At 41.8% G+C, this 20,178-nt stretch overlaps 1 protein-coding gene and 1 long non-coding RNA gene across 2 annotated transcripts; one reads left to right on the top strand and one right to left on the bottom strand.

Moving 5' to 3' along the window:
• Positions 1-1,002: 1,002 nt before the first annotated feature.
• Positions 1,003-17,949, bottom strand: LOC134191768 (laminin subunit beta-1-like). Its single transcript, XM_062660389.1, has 23 exons — positions 17,917-17,949; positions 17,208-17,456; positions 15,653-15,733; positions 15,529-15,594; positions 14,211-15,464; positions 13,813-14,134; positions 12,654-13,009; positions 12,194-12,596; positions 11,964-12,107; positions 11,752-11,909; positions 11,566-11,676; positions 11,211-11,322; positions 10,160-10,515; positions 9,988-10,104; positions 9,754-9,920; positions 9,554-9,692; positions 9,384-9,489; positions 9,025-9,321; positions 8,811-8,965; positions 8,589-8,753; positions 8,382-8,530; positions 8,176-8,326; positions 1,003-1,305 (listed from the first exon to the last, which is right to left on the bottom strand). Exons 1-23 carry the CDS (start codon positions 17,947-17,949, stop codon positions 1,003-1,005), a joined length of 5,394 nt encoding a protein of 1,797 aa, XP_062516373.1.
• Positions 17,950-18,481: 532 nt separating this feature from the next.
• LOC134191724 (uncharacterized) lies at positions 18,482-19,762 on the top strand. The gene is made up of 3 exons (XR_009971847.1): positions 18,482-18,698; positions 19,361-19,465; positions 19,533-19,762. It is a non-coding gene; the product is annotated as an uncharacterized LOC134191724 (long non-coding RNA).
• Positions 19,763-20,178: the final 416 nt, after the last annotated feature.

The following is a 20,178-nucleotide window of genomic DNA, read 5'->3' as shown; positions in this document are numbered from 1 at the left end:
TAAAGCAGTATTCTCTCATGTACTGATCTAATCTTACGAATTGCTGCTTGACGATCACTCCACTGCATCCAGTGTCTCGTAGCGTCTGGACCTTGATATTACCCATCCTTCCTTCAACCATGGGCATCTCCGCACGATTAGTCTGCTTCTGTATTCCGGTGCTGCTGACAAAAGGAACTCTCTCTCCAGAATCCAACACTAAGTATCCCATGGGATCATAGTGGGATAGGTCAGGAATAGAACCAAACTGCGACTGATCCCTTGATGAAAGGCACCCAGCACCCACATCCTCTTACTCTCTCATTCTAACCTCTTGCTGAAGTCCCTACTCATGCTGATACTTCCTGATGGCCGTCACTGTTTTCTTCCGTGGCTTCGCATCACCAGCGGTCCCACGCTGATGAGACCAGCCAATCCCTTGCCTAATGGCCCAGTTTGCCGCATATGTAACACCCTCTTCTAAGTCTAAATTTGCATTCTCTGTGGTCAAATTTCTTGCAAAGGTAGCAAGCACTGAACGTGGGATTCTCCAGTAATCTGTCCTTAGGTTAAGCACAGTTGGTTTCCCAAGAAGCCAGAGAGGGGTTTGATTGTGATGTGTGGGACGGTGTAGAACTTGCAGTTATGGGCTGTCAAAAATCTCTCTGCTACCTGTGCAGCTAACTCCTTAAGATTGGGTATCTCTCTCTCACGAAGATACGCTACTAAACCTCTTGGACATGCATTGATAAATTGTTCTCTTATCAACAAGTCCTTGATGCCGTTCGATGTGTCTGCAGTACGACAACAAGATCCATTTGTCAAGATAAGTCTTCAACCGAGTAACAAACTGCTCCGGGTTCTCATACAGCTCCGAGCGACACCTCCTAACTTGTTGCGGTATCCATTTGTCGTTAAGTCATAGCGCTTGAGTAAGGCTTCCTTCAGTAAAACGAAGTTGAGAGCAGCGTCATCCGGCATCCTGGAATACACATCTAAAGCCTTACCAGTGAGCAAAGCACTTCAAGCTGTTGCCCATTCGGGATCGGGCCAACCGTTGCTCTTTGCAAAACTCTCAAAACGTTGCAAGTAGCTATCTATTGCATCAATACTTCCCTGAAAAGGTGGTAATTTAGGAAACTTGCCTGATTGCTTACCGCTACCAACTTCTGGCTCTGTGGTTATCTCCACTTCTGTGGCCGATTTCCTTTCTACTTTCCTCATCTCCAACTCGTGCTTACGATCCGCTTCTCTCACGTCAACTTCTAACTGTAACTTCTTCAAGTCTCTCTCTCTGTCTCTCTTCTCTTCAAACTGATTGCTGCTCTGTCACGAATGCTTGCAGCACTTTGCCACTCAAGCCCATTCTCTCTTCCATTTCTATTAATCACTCCATTCTATGTACTTGACTTTACCCACTCACTTCCCACACTCTTCTACTTGTAACCCTCGTCTCACTCCTCGAATTGCTGTAACGTTTTTGGCCCACGTTCCTTTCGCTTTTCCTTCCCGCCTGAGCCCCAGTGTATCGATCTTCTCAAGGATAGGCGAATGCGTGCCACGCTACGGGGCAGACGTTCGGACAACGATCTGGGTCGATGACACATTCACACACATTACGTGTTTACTCATCCAAAACTTATAAAAATCACACTAACACGACTCTACACAACCAGCATATATACAGACTTGGACAAAAGTACAGGGACACCCCGCTGTGGGTATGTAGTAACACAATAATTAGGTCACAATTTACCAACTATCAATATTCCTAAGAACTTAACAGTTACCACGTTGATTGTTAGGTTTCTTGAGAATACTGTAGACACTAAATAGTTTTCTTTACGTTTCGCATTGTGGAAAATGAGAGCTAAAAGTGTATGACATCATGGCTGCGTAAGTTAGAATCTCTCTGATTTTGTTTAGTGGCTTTTAAAAAAGCCGGGTTCAATAACGAGAAAAAATTGAAGCCCTTCACCAGTTCTTCAGTACCGAGTGTTCCCGCCTCTCGCCCTCCTGATTACGTCCAGACGTCGCAGAACACTTTCTGCCAAGTTAGTACGGTCTGTCATATATACACAGCAATCCTCATTCAGTTAATGGCACCCAAATTCCCTTATATGGTAACACATAAGTCAAACTGTGGCTTCTTACCACATGCTCAATTCCTATTGGACGCATTGTGTTATACTCTTGCCGCTTCTTGTTAGACACATGTTACAGATTGTCACTGAAGAAACTAGCAGTTGTTCGATGACAACAAAATCGACAAACAACACAGCATCTCGAGTGCTAATCCAAATGGCCACATACTGCTCAGCATCTTGAGAAGAAGAATTTCCTCAAACCTAGGTGAGTTAGAAAAGTTGAAAGACATTGGGTACACTAGTGGGTTGCCAATTACATCTGCACACTCCACTTCACAAGGAGTCTGTTGTTCTGAATTTACATTGTAATACCACACCAACTTCTCTTGTTATGCCTGCCTCACAAACTTGTTGAAGTCTGTTTTGTTGCAGAAAACAAAATGCCAAGTATAATCGTACACTACTGACAATGTTCACGGTGGTTACGCCAGTTATGAAGAGATCTGCTGGGAGCCATTAGAGTAATTAGACCATAGAGGCTCGAGCTCAGCGACAGTGTCTCTGACGCTGAGAGATCGCCTGCTGCCTTGGAAGCCGACAAGAGGACAGGCCACCTGATACCCTGTCACCATCACAAGTAGAAGTAGAAGTAACAAACATAATCGATGCACATTCGAGTAAGTAAACAACCATCACAAGTGTATGTAGCTGCAATCGTTGTGAGGTTATGAATACATGCTCATGTGAAGTGTGTGTGTTGTCAAAACGTATTTGAGGTTGTCTCAAATAATGACACAATAATAATGTTGAATACTAGCGACAATAATGGACAGTGTTACTGTACTGGTGAGTTGCAAAACTAATTAAAATTTAGCTAATGCTGTGAGAATTTACATTGCTTTGGCACATTGTTTTGGTATTGCTTTCTGAGGCCAGCTACACTACTCTCTGTTCTCGTTGACTTTGCGCTGGAACTGACTAACATGCAGCTGTATTAGTTTACCAAACTCAGATGTTAAGTGATATCTCATTAACTGTACATTCTAGAGGTCATATTACAATACAAAAATGTTAGGTAACAGTAGAGGAAGTCGCAGGCTATCAAGACGAAGCAGAACGAGAAGAGGAGTCAGAATATCAAGCAACTACTTGCGAAACAAGAGCAACTGTGAGTTGATGTCAAGGCAGCAGACCTTGTTAATTGGTTACTTCCTCTATTAGCAGCATTCTTGTTGTAAGACCATACCTTCTTAATGAGTTAAGAACCCTAACAACTCTTGATATGCAAAAGCCTTATCAAACCACCTGTGTACTACATACGCTGTCGTTACCCCAACTATAGAAAATCCAGGAACTTCCTGATTTGAACGATACCAAGATCATCACTGTCTGCCCTATTGCACAGAACTTATTATAGATTTTCAAAGCGCAAAGTCAACGCGGACAGAGAGTAGTGTCCACGAGACACTGATCTAGACAGTTCACACGACTCTGACAGTGAATAAGAACAAGTTACAGTTCATAAGCAACTCATTCGTTCATACGTTGTAGACTCCACATGGATCATCTTGAACGACTTGCAATCACTCAGTCCTTCGCGCTTTCCTCCATGTTTGTTTCTATGAAAGAAGGTCATAGTACACAGTGTTCTCCCCAGGCATCTCAAGACGTGGCGGCCCGCCACGCCTTGGCTAAATTTTACAAGGACACACCCAATCCCGCCATCCCTTGCCTTAACGCCGCCATGCCTTGACTTATGCCCGCCACGCCTTGACTTATGCCTGTCACGCCTTACTATCTATGTGTTAGGCAATAAATGGGAGACCAGTAGTTCGGGTTCTCGTCTAGACGAATAGAACACCTGTTGTTGTTGTGGAAAGTCCAAAAGCAACGTCATAGACACCGCATGTCCAAAATATACTTATGACGTTGTTTGGAATCCGATCCAACATTATTTGGTGGCGTATTCGCCCACATTCCAATCTGTATGTGAGTCACGCCCTCGGCAGCCGTTTGTGCCGTGGAGTCGTTATTGATGCATTGAGAGAATACAAAGTCGCAAGACAAAGTACATCAATGCATCAAATTGTGTTGTTGAAGTGATAGCTCAATTTCTCGTTCTTCCAGTGGCGTTTTTGGCACCTACGGAAGCCGATCTGGGAGGCGTTACCCTACACAGGATGTAAGACAATGCACTGATTACAGATGCCAAAACGTGCTTGAACGGCATCGGCCCAAAGCCAAAGTTAGCGAAAGCATTGCTCAGGTTAGTGTAGACACGTTCACAGTTTCAACTTGTAGATCTCGGCGAGCATGCCAATACACTGCGTACGTCTTTAGCGTCAATATCGGCATGGAAAATTGTCACCGACTGCTTAGCTAACTTGTCTACTAGTGCTACGTTACTAACGAAAGCTATTAAAATCAATTTTGTGATTTGTATTGGCTTGGAATATATTGGGAGGCGCAGGTTTTCGACATGCAGATTAGAAAGTAGCCGGAGGGGGGGGCTGGAGGGTTAATGATTGCTTGCTTGTGTTGTACTCTCTTCACGCATAGAATTGTTGTACAGTGCCCCCACGCATAAACGCCCATCCGGGAGTGATGTCAGGAAAGTGCGCATAATTCAAATGTTCTGTCATGTCTATCGACGAAACTCGGTAACAAGATTCAGCAATCGTAGCCGCATCTCGTTGTGAAAGAACTCAACAAACGGTTGCGTTTTACAGCGGGCCTTGCTCGAGGAAGCACATTTTCTTCGTATTGCACATTTGTCGGTTTTTACGCTACGGTATTTCATTATTTAACTAGTTATTTTGCAGAAAGGGACATGACATGATTATCTAGGTAATCATCGTGGCGATTTTTGAAATGTGCTTCCGTTTTTGAGATATTGAAGAGAAAGGCCCCTGAAGAGGGGTGCACATACGGTCGTAAATCTCTACAAAACGGTAACGGAATTTGGTGAAACGCAAGGATAACATAACAGAGACGATTTCTAAAATATTCATCGTGGGGATTTCTGATTGATGCTTTTGACGCAAAGATATGACAACATGAATATGTGCAACATTCTGTATTACACCATCCATAAATATTTTTCACTTACAGTAAAAAAAAACAACCAAAAAGCTACACAGAACCTAAGATCTAAAACCTATACAAAACAACTAAGAATCGAAACGCCTGAAAAACAACAAGAGTGAGCATCATTCAGTCTTCTGTAGTGAGAGTGACAACCCAGTCGTCCAAACAGTCCTGAATGTCTTTATCTAAGATCTCCTTGTCTGGTAAAAGTTGCCCAAGTTCACAAGAACTGGCAGAAACTTCGGATAGGTCTTTCACGTAGTCAGACATCAGCGAAGGAGACGCAAACCCGTCATTCCCAAATGGGAACCCTCCTTTTGGTCAACAGTAACACTCATTCGCTTCCGTCTAACCTCATTCAAAACATTTCTTCTGTCTCTGAACAGCTGTTGCTCACTCCGACGCACGGCAAAGAAGACAGGTGCAAGAATATGGCGCGGTTGCTGTGCGACCGCATAGTGTTGCAACAGTAAAAGGCGGAGTTAAGTTTATCAACCAATCAGTAACAGGCAACGCCCCTATCGACAGCCAATCACCGCCTTGTATTACTAACTTTCTTCTAGAAGATTCTGTGACATCATAATTACATTACCAGAAAGCCCTCGCATCAAGGACCACGCACATCTAATCAGCTATTGCGTACGACCTCGGGGGCCCGCGCTAGGCCACGCTGAAGTTATGGGCGTTTATGCGTGGGGGCACTGTACAGCTAACATTTTAGACCAAACACAAGCACCCTATGTTGCTCACTGCAAAGCCAGGAAACCCCACTCGGATGACCACGCCCATGTTTCCAAAACCACGCCCACAAGTACGTTTCCATTTAGCCACGCCTTTGATATTCTGGGGAGAACACTGGTACAGTACAAAATTACTTGCGTTATGCGAAAAACACGAAAACAAGCAGCACTGAGCATAATCAGTTGACACCAAATGCCTTCGTTCTACAGCCAAACCATCCCCGTATCTGTGCTTTGTGCCGTCGATCAAAGGTGAGTCAGTGATGCAAAGCATGTTTTACTTTTGCCTAAGCAAATATCAGAGTCTACACAAAGCAGTGAAACAAAACCTACACTTATTGGACGTTAGTTGGAAAACCGCCTCGTACATTTATGTTTTCTAACAAAAGCATTATGCTCAGCCATCAAGTTTGCTCTGAGATAGCGCCAAACTTCCAAACTTGATGTGTGACAAGAACCGATTAGCAGTGAGAGCAGAGTCAAGAGTTATGCACACCACAGGTGAACAGCTCCTTTAAGAACACTTCAAAACCTGAAAACTGAGGGGGGCGTTTCAAGAATTTGATATCAATAATTTTGTCTGCCAAGTGTAGTGTTTGCTTTGGCGTGCGGTCAGATCATGTGACCCTTACTGACACACATGTTCCTGGAAATGGTCTTTGTTTCCGTTGCTCCAACTTTTAGACCATCTAAAGAAAGGTGTTTTGAGAGATTCTTTGACGTTGAAGATAATGAACACAGTCGTCGATCGTTTTCTAATAGTTTACAAGGCACTCATCTTTATGCAGAAACATTTTCATGAACACCATCGATCACCGGACCTTGCTGTTTTGGTTGCGCACTAGACACTTGTGCACTAGACACTTGTGTACTAGCTAATACTTGCAAAAATTCTGCGGCGCCTTCAAAGAGAGACCTGGCATCCCGTAACCATGGGCACGTAGCGATTTCTGTAGAGATTGGACTAAACCAAGGCCGTTTCTTAGCATGACAAATGGACATCATCATGATAGAGTGTCTTCCAACATCCGGTTAACGTCACTATCGATTATCCCAGATGTCCACGATCATCATACAAGCAGAACAATATATAGATGGTCAAGAGTGAACACAACACATGTCCTCTCAATAAATTCTCAACCAACTGGGTCTAGCATAGCGGCTATTAAACCCAATTAGCAACAAACAATAAAATTGTCAGACTTAACTTGTTTACAAACAAATAGTTGCTGAGAAACGTTAACACAAGCAACAACAACTTAATTGCTTAGCAGACAACTCTATATACATCAGGGTAAATATCACATTTGGCTATTGCTCACAGTTAATCCCTCTGATGTAAAAGTCAATATAACTTATTACAAAGTACAAAAAGAGTAAATAAAAATGTACATACTAAAATGGCAAATCTTAACTTGAAATGAGAAGCCGTAGGAGATCACTGGCAGCATGTTTATCCTATCAGCAGCAGCAGCAGCAGCCATGGCCACCCCACTCTTCAAAATTTCGGCTCCAGTCAGCTATCTATTGCCACATACTTCCAGTCGTGAAATAGCTGATTAAATAGAATAACATATTTAGGGATTTACCTAATAATGTTTCTGCTAATTGTGCTCAGTTTTGAAGTTATGCAAGAATGCCCTGCATTTACCAGAAAAACTGCTACTTCGTAGTAGTAAGTCCACTTAATTTATTATTTAAGCCAGCTGTTTGTAGCATGCGTTAAATGTGCCCTTTGGGAAGTACAATGCTAAATTGGTTTTAGAAAGACTGGCTGTTCTAGACATAGAGAGAGATTTCTGAGATTTTGCCTATTAATATATTCATGTACTTGAAATAAGATACAAACTAAAAAAGGTAATGCACAAACGGCTACTCTAAATGTTCCAAGTTTTCAAAGACATCAGCATCCTGTTTCTGTCTTAACATCTTGCTTCTGTCTCAACATGGCACAAACATAAGAAAAAATAAATTTCACTAGTTTACTACATATAGTTTCACCTCTACCTGCAGAAGTGAAGGTATTGCTGTAGACAATAAAAACTATGTATGGTCCACAGTTGTAAAACACTACTCTTCATTGTGTATTGTCAAGAGTTACTTCCATCATCATAAACAATTAACTCACCTACCTAGCATAATTCTTAATCTCTTAGAAGGCATAACCTCTAGTTTTGGTCATGCAATCTCACTAAAATTAGACACCTCAATAAAACATGCAGATGTGTCTGGAGACAAGTTTAGTGGCACATTAAACTGGTACTCCACAACAACCTGATTACCTTGACTACAGATGTGTCCAATCCTCCAAACAGAGCAGTTCCCATTGACAGAGATAACATTCCTGTTGCACCAGCCTTTGGTTCACTCGCATACACAGTGGAAGAATTACCCTCAGGTCCAGTGATTGTCAATGCACCATGAGAATAATGTCTAACAACACCAACAATAGCTGAGAGAAACCAACACAAAATTATGCACGTCGTACCTTGTAGCATAAACATGATACCACTGATCACTCATAATTGTCTCATCGTGCATCATAGCCACACCACTACTACCAGTGCTAAATTTCAACCAAACGTGGCTCTCTACCATCTCCACAGCAAAGAAGTGCACAGTCGACATCGATGCATTCTAAAACACTCATCATCACCACAACAGTCTACCTACATGTCTGCCAAACGGTTCTAACTATATGATCTCCAATGTACACCAATATTCCATTGGCACTTTGAGGAAATAAGTAAAAAGAAGCCATTGTAAATCGTGAGCTTGCTTCTATACCATCATCTGTTTCATTTTGCAATGTGTAGCGTGCAGGCACACTGTCCTCTTGAAATACCAGTTTCCTCTGGCACTAACAACAAAACCAATAGGGTCACATGGCTGTACAAGCCACAACATTGTTACTTACTCTGCTGGCTATAGATCTAACTCTCTCCAACTTACTCCTGAGCCTTGATATCTCACTCTTGACAGAATTACGAAGTATAACTGTTTCATTGCGACTTGACATTACTGCATCTATTTCATCAAGGCGATGCTGAAACTCTTCACTGGCATTGTGCACTACAGTAAATTCTGAACATAGTATGTAAGATGAGTATAACAAAGTGTTAAGCACTTACAAATGTGTACAGCATTATTGTACGTCTCATTTGCCTCCTTAACAATAACTTCAGCATCAGAAAGCCTCTGTTGTTGGCCACTCAATCGACTCTCAATAGCCATCTGAATTCCTGTACATTGCACAACACTGCCCTGTACACACTCTGCATTATCCTCAACAGCTTTTAAAGCTGGAGCAACATTGCGCAGTTTATCAATGGCTGTTGACACATTAACGTTTGCCTCCCTCGCCAACACCACATAATGACTTGCACTATGAACATAGTCCTCGGCCATCTCTTTCACAGAATAGAGATCTATAGTACGTACACATTCAACACACATCAGCATCACTTGACATAATAATACTAGAATATACCATGTGCAGTTTTGTTAACAGTCTGTGCCCTTGCTAATAACACCTGACTGTTAGCCTTAGCAGTCCCCACTTGCACAACCAAGTTTTGTGCAGTGAGAATACGTACCTGTTACAAGTTCAATAACTTGTTAAACCACACAATGCTTTACGTAGCCAGACTAAATTCTAACGTGTGTAAGTGTCTCATTCACAATGTGCACTGCACGTTCAGCACTTTCCAATGCACTAATAATAATGTGAGAAACATCCCGGTATTCATTAACAACTTCAACAGCTGAAGCTCCTCGTCTCCTACTTGGAGCAAATATCCTAACACAGCCACCACTTTACAATAACATAATTATCACCATACCAATTTGCTAATTCGTACCTCTCTGTATCCGCAGCAAGCATCATCAGACTATATGCATGACCAACAGACTGATTGACTCTCATGTCCACTTCATTCAAGTTGGCAAAGAATACACTGAACTGATCATAAAGTTTACTTAAACGATAGTCAATGCCATGTGCTCCTGCCAGGGTAACATTTGCAGACTAAATGCAAAACACACTCGTAAAGTACGTGATACATAGCACACTGAAATACTTAAAAACAACACACCATAAAGGTATTGATAACCATCTGAAGTAAACTATCTGTTTGCAAATTCTTGTTGTCGGTTTTGTTTATGGTGGTTTCAGCTACATCTAAAGCTGTAGAAATTGACTGTTCCAGAGTCTAAAAAGCAACACGGTTACTACACCCGACACGACCCTGCTAAATGAATACTCACGCCAACTGCATCCAATATCATTTGAGTTTCACTGGAAATTTGTCTTGCATTTTGAGCAATCGCAAGAGCATTAGCTGCACTCTCAACCACATTTGTTTCAAAGTCTTCCAATACAAAAAGTGAAGTTCTAAAGTTGTTCAACAAAGAAGTAAATGCTGTGGCATTCATATGCATGAAATTGGCAACAACACTCGCTGCATCTGCTCTGTCTTTTATATCATTGATATTTGTCTCTTCAACATTGAAATCTTGAGTAAAGTTTGCAAGAGTAGCCTGAGTCATGTTGACTAAGTTCTCTGCTTCCATTCGCCTCTGTTGAACAATAATAAGGACCATTTCAATTCGTTGAACAATGCCTGTAGCAAACGACAATAACGCATCACTCTGCTGCTGTGACAAGACTAGAGGGCTGCCACACATTCCTCTGAAAATTCATAGACGAATGTCACTGATGGCAGCATGCCCACCTATTCTTGTTGGAACCACGCCCATTATAGCAGCAGACAATTCAGCCTTTGCAAACTACGCCGTTTACAATTGTTCAGCATTCAGTACTTATCTAATCTAATTATCTATAGAACAGTACTTGCTACAAGTTCGGGATCTTAACTTTCCAAGTTAAAGCTCTGGATTTCTCTTTTCCTCAACACTTTATCCTCCAGGAAGAGAAGCTACTATTTATTTATTCTGCTCACATCCAAATTTGTGAACGCATCTGTATTTGGTTTAGCCTCGTAAAGTCTAGAATCACACAACAACTACCTGAACGTTGTGAACGTGATGACACTATGGCCTCAGAGATTCAGAAACCGTTCTGCTAGACGTAAACTGGGCATAAGGAAGAAGAACAACACCTTCTACACAACGTTAGAAGACGCTGTGCTTGTGAGATACCCAGGTCTTATTTGACAATCTATCTATTCGTATTTGTAGGCCTACCTGTACATTTTGTAGGCGCTTCTTTGCAGCAAAACTTTGTAGGATACAAATTTATTTATAGGTGTGGCAACCCTGAGACTAATACACTTGGTTGTGCCTCTTATAAACCAACCTTCAACAATGCTCAATGCACTAGTTGCATCATTGTGTATAACTGTGACTACAGCCACTCGATTAGCTGCTTCATTGTCAACTGTCTCTGCACGTGTCTTCAACAATCGGGCCTGTAAAGACAAACAAACAACTAATGCCAACCAACTTGTCCAAACAAATAATCACACAGCCATGCACACGCATATGCCCTGGTAACCCATGCACATGCACACACACACACACACACACACACACACACACACACACACACACACACACACACATGCACGCACGCACGCACGCGTGTGTGTCTTACATAACTGACACAAATAAAGACTGTCTGTTCAGAAATTACATTTGACATAGCAACAAACCTTCTCCAATAAATCACACGTTCTGTTCAACAATTCTGCAACCCTCATCTCCAACTGTCTAACATCTTTTCCTAAATCCTGCAACGTTGTCAGCAGTGCTGCTACCTCAGCCTACATGTACAACACAAATGTAACTTTACACATACAGCTCTGTGCAAATCCCTTCCAAGTGACTACAATAAATACCTTCTTTGTAGAAATATCATTGACCAGTGCCAACAACAGTTGCTCCAATTCTTCCAATGAATCAGTTTGATTCATGAAGCCTTCAGTAACCAAACTGATCAACACTTCAGCATCTGATATCTCTGAGCGCAGTTGACTAATGCACAAATCACTACACGCTACAGACAAAGACTATTAAGTTATGATGATAAAACTGTTTGTTACACCCTTACGTGTACATCCAACTGACGAAAAGTTGAAAAAGAATGCATCACACTCCTCACATTTCAAACCAACTACACCAGACTTGCAGTAACATTGTCCCGTCATCATATCACAAGACGAATTCTGAGATCCGACTTGATCACAACTACACACTACAACAAAAGAAAATTCATTTAATAAAATAATCAATAAATTATAGAAGCAACATGTCTGCAGTGTATAAAAAGCAGCAAATAACCTTTACATCCAGATCCAGATAAGTCAAAGAACCCAGAACTACAGATATTGCACTTCTCACCACTGACACCATTTTTACAGTTACATGTACCATCACTAGCACAAGTATTATTTGTTGCACCAGTAATGAAGCAGTTACAAGGTTGACAGTCAGATGATGTGCCAGCAGTGGCATCTCCAAAAAAGCCAGAAACACATAACTGACAATGATCCCCGCCAGTGTTGTTCATGCAGTTTGTACATTGACCAGACACAGGATCACACATCATGCTGTGATCGTTACACTGACATGGCACACAATCACCATTTCCACCATTTCGTGTAAAGCCAGTGGCACAGACGGTACATCCAGGACCGGTGTAGCGTTCAGCACAGATGCTGCAGTCATTACCTAAATTGTTTGGCTACATGTACAATACAACACTGACACAAAATCACAACAACAAAGTGAAACAACACACCCTGCAGCTGCATTGGCCAGTTGTCTTACTGCAATTGTTATCCACGCTACCATCAGAATCACACATACACATTTGACAACCAACAGCTTCAGTCAAATTAAAGAATCCATCTTCGCAAACAGCACACTTCAAGCCGGTAACGCCAGGCAAACAGCTGCATTGGCCAGATGTCTGGTGACAGCTCCTGTTCATGGAACCAGCTGCAGAACAGTTGCAGGCAACACATCCACCCACTGCATCAAAGCGGAAAAATCCTTGTTGGCAGGCATCACATTGACGGCCGCTAGTGTTAGGAGCACACACACACTGCCCAGTTGTTTCATTACAATGTGCACTTGAGTTGGCACACTCACAACCTAAAATAATACCAAATATGCTATACATCACAAAGCTTAATGCCTACAACAGGGTTCTTGCTATAGATTTTTGGGAGCGAGGCGGGCTGGGCGGGTCCACAACGCATGCAGTCTGCTCGTTACGCACTGGAGCCGATCCCAAGTGAGGTAGACTTTACGTCATAGCTATTGCGTGTAACATACGTTCAAGTGCCCTGGCAAGGAAATCAACTTTGATCGCCAGTAAGCCCTTCTTAGCGATGTTCATAGATTGCGCATTAGCAAGTTTCTTAGACGAAGAGAGTCTGTTTAGTCAGGTGCTGATTGATGTGGACCACTGTTGTTGCTTCACATGAAGCCATGACTAGTCTAGAGTAGATTCTAGGTGCTACTTCCCGGACAAGAGCCTGAAGAGGTGCGCTTTCCGGGTCAATGGAAGGGCATCCGAGACTAGAATCAGAGGCAGCACAACCGGGACTGCAATCAACACTTGTGGGTACACTTGTTTGGAACGAGGGTATCATCCCGCGTTATTTTGTAAAAGCCTAGATTTGTGGCTATTGTCACCTTTACTAAGTAATATAGTATTACGTTTCAGTAGTATAGAATTCTCAAACATTCTTTAACTGTGGACTCATATCTACTGTTTCTGACAGTAGCGCACTCCTACTGGAGCGTGGCGCCACACTGCCACGCTGTAGCAAGAACCCTGATACAAGAATTGATTAAGTTATGCCAACTGTTAACATAAATAATAACTATTAAGGTACTGTAATTCAATAACTCAACAACTACAAACAATGAACAGTAAGTAGAATACTTACTCTTGCAACCTGTTTTAGTCAGGTTATAGTGACCAGCAGCACAATGTCTACACATCCTTCCTACAACATTCGGTTGACAGCTGCATTGTCCTCCGTGTTGGTTGCAGTTGTCATTAACACTACCAGTAATGTCACATTCACATGAAAACACTTCACCATATAATTCCGTGCTCAGAGTAAACACACTATCTTGACAGAATGAACTTGAAGTAAGATAGTTACTCAACATTTGACAGTCTGTCTGAAACTGCGAATAATCAGATCCTAATGATGTTGGAACAGATGAGTTAGAGAATATCAAAGGAACAGCAATAACGGAGTCCTAGACACATCAATTAATTAATTAATACCATACAACTGTTGTACAATGTATTGTTCATTATGCCCAGCACACTTACAATTAAAATCTCTCCCACAAGATTTATCACATTGAGAGTAACATCGTATGTTCCTTGACTGGAGATATTGACACGACCGAGCCTTCCAAACAAGTTCATAGTCGATACAAGAGAAAGCGAATGACTCTCAGTATCTCTCGCTATTTGTCCAGTCAGTGTTGGAGTACCAACAGATGATAAATACCTGACCAAAATATCATACTCAGTATCAATAGGAATGTCTAAGGTAAGAGACAAGGAGTCTCCCACGCTCAGAACAGCATAGCCTCTGCCTGAAAATCCATCAAACTCTGATGATGAAAATCTCCAAGTTTGAGCTTGACTTTCGCCTTCCGTAAAAATGGCATAAACGCCTCGAAAATAGAAGCCAGAATCAACACCCTGTCTTGTGCACTGTCTGTCGGTGACATTACTAATGCACTCACATTTCCCATCAACTTTGTTACAAACTTCCTTTAGTGATGCACCACCATTGCAGTCACATGGAGTACAACCCAGTGTGTTCTCCATCTCAAGGTTGAAAAACTTGTCTTTGCATTCGTCACACCGTCTTCCAGTTGTAAAGTTCTTACACGGACACTGACCATTCATGTCCTTGCTACACAGATTGCTGCCATCCACAGTACCAGAACGATGACAGTCACATGGTTGACATCCATTTGTATTGGATGCACTCAAGTTATAATGTTCATCTTCGCAAACATCACATTTTGACCCTTCCACGTTTGTTTTGCAGTAGCAATCACCAACAGACATGCCCACTGTGGCCTCTCTCAAACAATCCAGATAAACAACATTTGAGACATTGCGAGACCCTTGATCACTGCAGTTGCATGGTTCACACTGACTAGCATTTGACAACAGCAAACCCTCTGGCAAAAAGTGCAACACTTCACATTCATCACAGTTCACACCACCTGTGTTATCCAAACAATCACATACTCCACCTCCTGAAAATACATCATTTATATTTAGACTCCGATTTGCAGCGTCTACTGCATTGTCATAAGCACATGACATAGCGTGGCCATTACAATTGCATTCTTCACAAGAAATCTGTGTAGATGACAAACATGGCTGGTATGGTTGCTGATTAAACAAAGGACAACATTCTTCACACTTAGAACCACAAGTGTTACCCTGACAAGCACAAGTATAGCTCCCATCATTTCCTATTGAGCAAGTGCTGCTATAACCATTACAGACACATCGACCATTTACTTTAATCTCAGCCAAAGTAAAGAAATCTGCATTCTATTAACAAAATGACAAAACCACAATATAATCGATACAGATGACCAATAAAATCAGTACTTACTGAGGTGACTGCTGTTGGCTGAAATCCCTTGAAAGTGATTCGTAAATAATTGGCTTGTAGAAAGGACTATAAATATCCAAATGACCTACATTAATTAAATAACAGAGTAGTACTATAAACAGACCAGTAATGCTTGGTTTCCTTCTGTTACTGACACACCAGGACGACTCTTACCAAATATATCAGTAAGAAATTGAACTGATAGCTGAAACATACAAACTTGTATCAAATAACCATATATCCATGTACAACACCAATACAATATAATATAAACCACCTCACACAAAACTAATGAACAGACAATGCACGCATGCTGTAAGTCAATAGATCCTTCACTATTGCACGTTTGTTTTGCATCTTGTGGGACACCTGCATTTTGGATATATTTCCTACTCTACTATCTGCACTGGACTCCAAATCTCTCACATATTCATGTGATCCAAGTACCTACATATATCTCACAATCTCCAAACAAACAACGGTGCTTGAAAGTTTGTGAACCTCCTTTTTACAAATTCTTGTTTTCACTTTCCTGACCATTTGTATTTGTACCAAGAAGTGCTACAGAAAATGGGTTTGCATTGATTGCACCCTGAAACAAAATGGATTTTGAAGTTACTCACTGTACTGGTTAGAAAACCAGTCAAACCCAAAATACAAAGAGAGCAAATGTTTGTGAACCTTTTTCTAGTACATGGTATGTCTACACTCAGATGCTATTACAGCGACCAGACGAAAGCTGTATTGATTGATTGTACATGGCTCTGACAACGTTCTGAAGACATGTTTACACATTCTTCCATAGCAAATGTCCTTGATTTTCAAGATTCTTCTAGTGACAATCATGGACAGCTTGTTTTTAGGTCATACCAGAGCATTTCAATTGGGTTGAGATCAGAACTTTCGCTGAGCTATTCTAAAACCCTAAAATGATGCTTCTCAAACTACGATTTAGTTGTTTTGCTATTATGCTTAGGATTGTTGTCCTGTAAAATGTTCAGCTGCGGCCCAGTCAAAGTTAACGAAGTGAGACAGAGACACTGTCTTGGAGAATTTCTTGATACTGAAAGGAATTCATTCTTCCATTAAAGGCTCATTCCAGAGAAGTGTGCAGCGTCTAGTGAGCAGCATAGTGCACAACCAAAATAGCGGGGTCAGGTGATCGAGGGAGTTCGTGAAAGTGTCCTGCGTAGTGATGAGAGTGCCTTGTAAACTGTTAGAAGACGATTGACAACAGCATCCATTGCCTTCAACATCAAATAATCTCTCAAAATACTGATTCTCTCAAATATTGCCAGACGGAGATAAATCGCACAAAAAGATGTCAGTCTTTAGATGGTCTACAAGTAGCATGACAGTTTCCACTGTGCTTGGAGCGACAGAAACAACAGAGAGACCATTTCCGACAACGCGAGTGCATCAGTAAGCGCCGCTTGGAAGAAGGTGCATCTCCCGAGTGTGACTTTACAGATTAAACCATGTGCAATAAAAGTAGCAGGTCAAATTGTTCCTTTTTCAAAGCTCAACAACGTTTTCCTTTCAAATTGCCGATGTTCCAAAGTAAATGTATCAAACCAATATTAAAAATGAATCAGTAGTATGACAGCAGACAAACAAACATGCACACAAATATAAACAATCACACATATAAACACACAACTACTACCAAAAGCACATACAAAATCATCAGAGGTCCTTGAATTATCTCCAGGAAAATATCTGCAGAACACCGTTCCAGGTCCATCACTTCCTACAAAACTGCTCTTTTCTGACACGTTAAACAAGTCACTGCAATCATTAGATGGATCAAGAACAATGTATTCCATAGGAGAATAGGAGACACCAAAATCTGTTGACTTTTCTACTGCTAAACCACGAGGACGATACGAATGCTCAAACTCCATAAAGAGAAACACGAGTTCAAAAGTCTGTAACAGAATACAACGTGTAAAAAACACAAAAATCAGTGCTACAAAAATTTGAGACAACACTACAGTGTATCATGCTACATGATGACTTTAGTAATTTGATGTCAAATATGTAGAAAACAAAATTAAGAGTATAAACCACATCTGCATATAAACTTGATAAATGTGTTAAGAGTGTCCCAGCAATTGCCATTAAAATGAAGAACTAAAGTGCTAAACCCTAGGCACAGACTAATCATCTGCATTTGATTCCTTGTGTAGGCCACACCCCTGGCAACCCTTTTTGCTTGTGGAGTCATTGTTGTTGTGCGGCCCCAACCCAAAGTCACAAGACAATTTAAAGTAGTTGGATATGCCAAATTGTATTGTGTGTGATAGTCCATTTCTTTGTTATAGTGCTGATTTTACTCAAGGCGTGAAATCCTAGGGTACAGTACAGGTCACATGACGTACGACCAACTTGACAACTCAATTTGCCTCCTGCATGACACATGACCAAATAAATAATGAAACTTATCTATTTCCCCACATTATAGGATTCTGCTATGATGCAAAGAATATCTATATATGATTGATCTAAGCGCCATCTTGTCCCATCTCGCGTCTTGTCCGTACGCGGAAGTTGCATCATGTCCAGAGACAGGAAGTACACCATCCCTATGCACGCAGGGCGGCGAGACATATGGAGAGATCAACTCGCAGACGCTGCCAGACGAGTGCAATTTTGACTGGCTCACACAGGCGCTTGCACTCAACTCGCCGGGGACCCCCTCGGGGACTCGTCTCAGGTGGGCTTTGTTCCATTTGCAATTACGTCATGCTATAAACGGGAAGTAGATTTGGTGCAAGGCAGGTTCAATTTCCACTGCCCACCGCGTGCGCTCGGACTTGCCAGGTGGAGGCTAGTATAACATTATTTCAAATCACGAAAGTCATTCGGCTGTGTTTTCATCTGCATTCCAACCAGTTGTTGGTCACAGCCTTGGCAATGGTTTTTGCTCGTGGAGTCGTTATTGTGTCGCAGACCTAACCCAAAGTTTCAAGACATGGCAGTTGGATATGTCGAATTATGTTGTGCATGTGATAGTCTACTTTTTCTTTGTTATAGTGCTGATTGAGGGAGACCTTTGACCGAATTGGTAGGCGGTGTGCTACAGGAAACAGCGATCGCTAATGAATACAGCCAAAAACATGCTTGAATGGCATCGGACCAGCGTGAAACTTATTGAAAGTACAGATCAGGTACATTCAGACACATCCATAGTTTCAAATAGTACGTAGTTCCAGTTTAAAACATTAAAACCTCGCTAATCTGAACAGCCATGTGCTAGCCCTGTTCAGATTAGTCAAGTTGTTTGGATATCAAAACACGTAGCCTTGGAGGTCCAGAAATTGCCTCAGACACCCAGACCATTGACACATTTACCTATGTCTCTACATGACATGTTTGCGGTAAAGGACACAGCTGCAACAACTACATACTTTAAATAATATGACAGTCAGAAGTTAGAATAGTCAGATACATGCATTTGCTGAAAACTAGATATAAGTTCTAATGCAGCAGCAACCCAGATTAGGCTGCCTAATAGGATCTGGGTATGCAAGATAGGGTGCCAAAAGCAATTTGGATTAGCAATGTTCAAATTAACGAGGTTCTACTCACGTAACTGTATGCGATTCTGCCGCACATTTGTCCATCGTCAAAACCACAGCATAGAAGATAGCTGCTGAATATTTAAGAAACGTGCTAAACAAGTAAAAAAATCCATTGCAATACATGTTACAATGTATCTCGCCACTTAACGTGTCAGTCTCCTTCGCACGCTCTTCTTTGGCTCTGACTAAGTACATTCAAGCTGCACAGCAGCCGAGGGTTTGCACTTTAGTGCTTCTTCATTTTTTAGTAGGCGGTGTCTCCAACAAGAAACAGAGTGAGCGCTAATGAATACAACCAAAACGTGCTTGAATGGCATTGAACCAACGCTAAACTTAGCCAAAGTATAGTTCAGGTACATTCAGACACATTCACAGTTTCGAAAGCGTGTACTCATTAGTTAAGATACGTTTCTGTTGCAGAATCGTTCATCGTCAAAACTGGCATAGCTGTAAGATGGTCGCCGATTGCTTCAGGAAAAGTGTCTACTGGTGTTAAATGAGCAAGTATGGGCGGGCATCAATCACTTCCTTCCAGCTAGTCGTCTGGTCATTCAGAAAGGCATCACTGTAACTCTCGCTGCGTTTCGACCATGGATGTACATTGCATGTAAGCTTGCTTACTTGTGCTGCAATGTCACATTAAATTTAAATGAGCATTCCGAAGATATGCGCTAAGCTGGGGCTTCGCCGTCGCTCGCTAATGGGAAATCCATACTAACCAAGTTGGGTATTCGGGCGCTATTTCAGAGCAAACCCAACAGATGTACGTTAAGAACGTTTCATAACTTAAAAACTGACGAGGCCGGTTCAAGAATTTCGTCCGCCAAGTAAAGCACGTTTTGCACGCCATCAGATCACGTGAGCCCTACTGACACAATCCCGTTCCCGGAAATGATCTTTCTGTTGTTTACGCCGCTGCAAAAGGTGGAAACTGTTGTGCTACTTTCATACTGTCTAGAAACTGACCTTCTTTTCCTGCGATTTATTTCCGTCCGGCAACATGCGAGAGACTATGCGTTTTGTAAGATTCTTTGGCGTTAAAGGCAATGAACGCTGTCGTCGATCG

The sequence above is a fragment of the Corticium candelabrum genome, chromosome 16 (assembly GCF_963422355.1).
Source record: "Corticium candelabrum chromosome 16, ooCorCand1.1, whole genome shotgun sequence".
Lineage (NCBI taxonomy): Eukaryota > Metazoa > Porifera > Homoscleromorpha > Homosclerophorida > Plakinidae > Corticium > Corticium candelabrum.
Note: the sequence above shows the minus strand (reverse complement) of the source record. Positions and strands in the feature narration are given on the sequence as shown.